Below are 6,306 nucleotides of genomic sequence, written 5' to 3'. Positions count from 1 at the left end.
CAGCACGATGAATGGGTGTTGTTGCAAGGTAATGATTGTGTGTGTGTGTGTCTCGATGTGTGTTGGTGTGTGTGCATAGTCTTCTTTACTACCTTCTCCATCACCTGCGCACTCTACATAACACACCCTAACCTTTCAAAATATTGCCCAACAAGTAGCTTGTGTAGTATGTTCTCAATGGTCTTCCTTATTCTTATTAGGGTTTTGCATCTATGCTCCATTTGATGAGAAAGAACCCAAATGCCCTATCATGTAAGGGGTTGATTTCAATTTTATTGCAAGAGGAGAAATCCAAGAAAAACGAGACATTATGTGGTTAATGACTTAGGCTTTGTGGCTAGCCAGAATGAGAAACGTAGAGTTTCTTTGTTTGCTAGTAAGTATAAATCTAGGGCCGTTTTTAATCAAAACCAAAAGGTTGCAGCAAGTATTAATAAGGGTGAGAAAAAACATGAGAGATTCTTTTGCAAGTATTTTAAGGCTTGTGATCATGTCATTAACTAGTATCCTAAATTAGCTACAAAAGAGGCAAACAAGGAATATGCTAACTTGTCTATTGCTAAAGCCTCTCCTTCTTTTGAGGATTTTGCAGTTGTTGCACATGATGCAATATGGGATTTTTCAATGGCTTGCATTTATGATCCAATTCTATATGATGTGCACATTTATGTAGTTGCACATTGTGATGCATGGTACTTTGATATTGGTGCCACTAAGCATATTACCTCTGGCAACACAATCTACTCATTTCTCGAGACCGCTATTATAGAAAAATAATATCACATATGTTAATAATTCCTTGTTCACTTTTTAAGTACTTATGTACAATTGTTCTCAATGCTTCAAATGAAAATACTTTCATACTTTCAAATGCTTTGCATGTATTGTGGATCATGAATAATTTGTTGTCAATTTTCTCAAATTGCTAAAATTGATTCGGTTATAACATTTGTGGATGCATGTCGTTCAATATATTGTGGGCTCCACCTTTATGGAAAAAGTGTGGAATATTTTTTAATGCAATTGTGATATATTTGTAGGTACTTTTAGATGAAATACTTTGGCATTCACATTTTGGTCATTTGAATTTTGTTAGTTTGTTGTAGATGTAGAAATCTGAGATGGTCTCTTCTTTGCTAATACTTCAAGCATTTGTAACGCAATCCCATGAGGGTTACATATGGGGCAAAATGCAATATGCTTCCTTTCCCAAAGATAGTTTGAATAGAGCTACTCGCAAACTGCAAGTTGTGATTAGCGACGTTTGTGCTCCAATGCACACATAATCTTTTGGACATTAATATAGAATCCCTTTCTCTCAATTGACTCATTCAATGGCAATTGTGTGAACAACCTCTTACTGTTCAAAAGGTCCAAAAGTCAATTTAACTTCTCGCCTAAAGTTAGGAAATATCCTTAGCATGGACACATGCCCCACTATCCACAATAGGGGTACTTCACATGTCTGAGGATACATTCCTAAAGTCACTACACCCTGCTGCACCTATATATATGTATATGTATTTGTATGTACACACATGCATACATGCACACATACAAATACACAATACATTCTTAGTTACTTCTTCCAAAATTCAAATTACTCCCTTACGGGTTTCGCCTGCAGTGGTTGGTCGTCTGACGATGGACGCAGCTTTCCTATCAAAGGCTTTGATCCACTCTCAAGCTTCATCCCCCACGTGGAGAATGGCATGCTTGCAGCTCGCAAAGAGCTTGCGCCCAATTGTGGCCCGCCACCAGGAACAAATTCATGTAGCAAGGCACTTCAATCTACAGACAAAACTTGTGAAGCATGCTCAAGAAAAATGATTACAATAGCAAGGATGCAAGATGCATCTTCTTGGCTTCTCTCCAACTGCATTGGCGTCATTCTGTATTGAGGGCACTGTCAATGTCGCGATGGATGTGGCAAAACATGCACAATATGAGATTTTTACAGAGAAACTTCCAGGGGATAGTCGTTTGCTTAATGGAAGGCTTGCTGATTTTCCTGCCAGGTGCAATGCCCTCACATTGACACCAAAGTCACCTGAAGAGCAGTTCCCCTGTCAAGATGTCACCTCACTGAATGCTCTAATCTCCGCCCATATCAATGAGGGCCATGCACAGCAAGCGCTTGATAGTTTCACATGCATGCAGCATGAGGGAATTACTCCCAATGCCCTCACCTTTGCTTGCGTTTTGAAAGCATGTGGCACCCTAGGAGCCCTCAAGGAGGGGGCTCAAATTCACAATGAGATTGCAAGGCATGGCCTGTCGCAAAGGCTTGGGAATGCTCTAGTGAACATGTATGCTAAATGTGGTGCTCTTGGGAAGGCGCAACAAGTGCTTGAGGAGATTTCTTCCCGCACTGTTGTCTCTTGGACTGCTCTAATTGCAGGATATGCTCAGCATGGTGAAGGTGAGAAAGCTTTATGCTGTTTTGAGTCAATGCAAATTGAGGGCCTTATTCCTAACGAGCTCACTTTCTCTTGCGTCTTGAAAGCTTGTGGCACCATAGGAGCTCTTGACAAGGGGAAGAGAGTGCATGGTGGTGTTCTGAAACAGGGCTTGCTTGGAAACAATGTTGTGCTGGGGACTGCTTTCGTTGATATGTATGCGAAGTGTGGTGACCTCATGAAGGCACAACAAGTGCTAGAAGAGCTTCCCTATCGAAATGTTGTCTCTTGGACTGCATTGATTGCAGCATTTGCTGAACGTGGGCAAGGTGAGGAAGCTCTCTACACGTTTGAATGCATGCAGTGTGAAGACATTCCTCCAAATGCAGTAACTTTTGCTTGCATCTTGAAAGCCTGTGGCTCCCTCGGAGCTCTTCAAGAAGGGAAAGAAATTCATTGTAAGATGGTAACAACGGGTTTTCTTGGTAATAATATTGTGCTTGGGAATGCTCTTGTAGACATGTATGCACGATGTGGTGCTTTTACTGAGGCTCAACACACGTTTGAGGGGCTTCCTTGTAGGGATGTCGTCTCTTGGAATGGACTCATTGCAGGATATATGCAACACGGGCAAGCTGAGCAAGCATTAAGCTGTTTCAAGAAGATGCAGTACGACAGGTTATTGCCAAACACATTGACTTTTGCCTGTATCTTACAAGCTTGTGGCATCATGGGAGATGCTGGAAAGGGAAAACAGATACATGATGAAGTAGTGAGACAAGGATTATTGGAAAACAGTGTCGTGCTTGGTGCCGCTTTGGTTGACATGTATGTCAAGTGCGGTGATCTTTCAAAAGCAGTGCAAGCTTTAGACGAGCTTCCAGCGCGGGATGTTGTCTCCTGGACCACATTGATTACAGGGTACGCAGAGCAGGGCAGAGGTGAGGACACGCTGAACTCATTTGAACGCATGCAAACTGAAGGTGTCCTTCCGAACGCAGCAACATTTTCTTGCGTACTCAGTGTGTGTAGTCACTTAGGCCTAGTCAACGTTGGACATAAATATTATGCAGACATGAAGGCTAAATATGGCATCACACCGAATTTGGAGCACTACACTTGCATGGTTGATCTTTTTGGCCGGGCAGGGCACCTTGAAAAGGCTGTTAGCATGATAGAAGAAATGCCGCATGTTAATTATTCTGGAGCTTGGCATGCACTCTTGGGTGCTTGCAGGACATGGGGAGATGTCAGTGTTGGGCGTTGGGCCTTTAATCAAGCTGTCCAGATAAATAAAAGTGATGGGGCAGCCTATACTTTAATGGAAAACATCTATGCAGCAGCCGGCTTGGAAAAGAGCGCTAAAAACATTGAAACGCTGAGAATACGGAATAAAGTATGACTCACCAGAGAAGCTGATATGACGGAGTGTGCATTTTGTTGGCAAAGAAATGGGACAAAGTAGAATCATGTGCCAAAATAGACGAGGATTTGGGACGCTATAAATGTTGATAGCAAGATTTCATGGAAAAGGAGGAGAGTATGATGTCATGCAGAGTGCTCAAAGCACTTCAAAATTCACATGAGAAGATCTGATTTTCCTTGTTGATGTGGGTGACTCCATGATGACTTGAAGACTTAAAACAAGACAATGTCATGTAGTGTCAGGACAGTACGATTATTCTTGTACATTATACATCACATATTAGAATTCAATACTTGATGTGATCCGAATTTTAAGGGAGGTGCACACATTTGTGTGGCATCAAAAAAGTCAGAGTATATCAATGAGTGCTCTGCCGTGTTCGCACTACAGAGACCAACTTACACTATATCAAGTGGCTCTGCTACTCTTCTTGCAAAACGGAGCTTCTTATGCTTCACAACCATGGTTGATGTTGCTCTAGCAAAGTGTGTCAAAACAGGACTTGATGTTGAGGTATGCCAAGAAAGCTGGAAGAAAGTTGGGGTAGCCTCTGTTTTTGTTAGTACAAAGGGCACATTCAAATTGCCTGCTGATGTGGCATGGCTACGCGGTACTGACTTGATGACATGGCAGCGGCTCCAATGCAAGCTTTTGGATAGATTTTACCATGGGAAAAATTACCAGTTGCTTTTGGAACACAGTTTTCAATAAAGATGATTTTAAACTGAAAATTTTCAGAGAAGATGCTTTTAATTGCTTTTAAATTAAGGGCTTATAAATGGAGAGCAAGATATCAAGTTGTAACTCAGATTGTGGTGGGTGGTCTCATCCAGCTCTTGTAAAATCCTATTGATCAATAATAAATAAGCATTGCCAACGATGTCCAACTTGGGGGCCAATCTATACTATATATTAAGGAGATTGGTTTTCCAGTGCCAGGTGTCAAAGTTTGCTGCATCCAGTGAGTTCCGGTTTATATGAGTGAGGGGGAGAGGGGGAGAGGGGGAGAGAGAAAGAGGCCGCCGAAGGCGGCCAGCCGTACTAGTATTTTCCAAAAAATACATAACCTGCTTATGTGTTGGTTGCATGAAATTTCTCTATTCAATTTTGGTTGTTTTGAATTGTATCGTTGGTTTCCCTTGGCACATGGTTACAATGGTATTAGACCTGAACCTTTCTCTTGTTCTCATAAGCGGAATGTTTTCTTAAACAATGACAATTATACTGAAAATTCAAAGGTTGCCAAAGTTGCCAAACTTCTCAGAGGCCATGCTTTGCAACGGTAGAGTACCCTACAAGATAGCTTTGGCAAAAAAGTATCTCACTGCTATTTTTTAGCTCAACATCCTTTTGCTTGGACCCAAATAACTAAGTACTCGAAGGGGGATGTTGGATTACGTTTCAAAGTTTGCACTTTACACATGGATGTGAGAAATAGACCTGTGGATTACCCTCTCTCCTCCAACAGTATTCTGTGAGAATTAAAGTTTCCTCTATGCAAGAGCATCATGCCACTATTGGTTATCATATGATGAAAGGAAAACTTCACTTTGCTCCCTGTTAAGTACATACGTAGTCCACATGATAACCTCAAGCCAAAAAAAATGTGGTAAAGCTTGACTCTTGAACATACATTGTGCCATCTTTGTAAGAGACCCGTTTTTTATTTCAGTAACACCATCTTGTTGAGGTGTATACAGCAATGTACATTGGTGTTTTATCCCACGATTGGGAAAAAATGCAGTAAATTCATCATACATATACTCCTCCCGATGTGAACGGAGAGTAAACATAGTACATTTAGAGACATTTTCAGTCATAACAAAAAATTTCTTGAAACACATGAACACTTTGGACTTAGCTTTAAGTGGATACACCCATGCACGCCTAGAGTAATCATCAATGACAGTCATAGAATATAGGTAATTATCCAAGGATAGGGTTTTCATAGGCATACAAACATCACTATGCACAAGTTACAACTTGTATGTAGCCCTTACACTGAACCATCCTTTGGAAACTTTAAACACTACAACTTATCCAAAATACGTCTTCATAAACATGCCTAGAAGGTGCATCAAGAGGCAGAAAAGAAGCAACCATATCAAATTTCTACAAATATAGCAAATTGGCAAGATTTAGATGTCCAAAAAACATGCATACCAAAGTTTGGTATTTGAAACAACCATTGAATCCACAACTCGATTTTCAAAATTCTTTCCACACTTGTCTTACAAAGTGAGCTTATACAACCCACGACACAAAATGCCGATACAACAATTTCATCACCAAAACTGAGATCATGAACTGTACATCTATTATTCACAAACTTGACAACAAGGCAAAGTCTTACAAGTATAGATACATACAAAAGATTATTTTTTATTCTTAGTACATAAAGTGCATCAACAAGTGTGGAAGAACTGTCATTCGCAGCAGTTAGCACAATCTTTTAAACTCCCTTGACCAGAGAAGAGGCAT

General features: G+C 40.7%; 1 protein-coding gene across 1 annotated transcript; it reads left to right on the top strand.

Annotated features, from left to right (window-relative positions):
- The first annotated feature begins 1,589 nt into the window (after positions 1 to 1,589).
- LOC147465208 (pentatricopeptide repeat-containing protein At2g13600-like) lies at positions 1,590 to 4,772 on the top strand. Its single transcript, XM_086518864.1, has one exon. The coding sequence runs from the start codon at positions 1,852 to 1,854 to the stop codon at positions 3,799 to 3,801; it is 1,950 nt and encodes a 649-aa protein (XP_086374990.1). The 5' UTR covers positions 1,590 to 1,851; the 3' UTR covers positions 3,802 to 4,772.
- Positions 4,773 to 6,306: the final 1,534 nt, after the last annotated feature.

The sequence above is a fragment of the Adiantum capillus-veneris genome, chromosome 1, assembly GCF_014529385.1.
Source record: "Adiantum capillus-veneris isolate H3 chromosome 1, ASM1452938v2, whole genome shotgun sequence".
Classification (NCBI taxonomy): Eukaryota; Viridiplantae; Streptophyta; class Polypodiopsida; order Polypodiales; family Pteridaceae; genus Adiantum; species Adiantum capillus-veneris.
The sequence above is the reverse complement of the archived record's forward strand: the minus strand, read 5'-3'. Positions and strand labels throughout refer to the sequence as shown.

What these genes read in the sequence shown, in the direction of transcription:
- LOC147465208 (XM_086518864.1), top strand. Translation starts at nt 1,852, where the DNA reads ATGCATCTTCTTGGCTTCTCTCCAACTGCATTGGCGTCATTCTGTATT.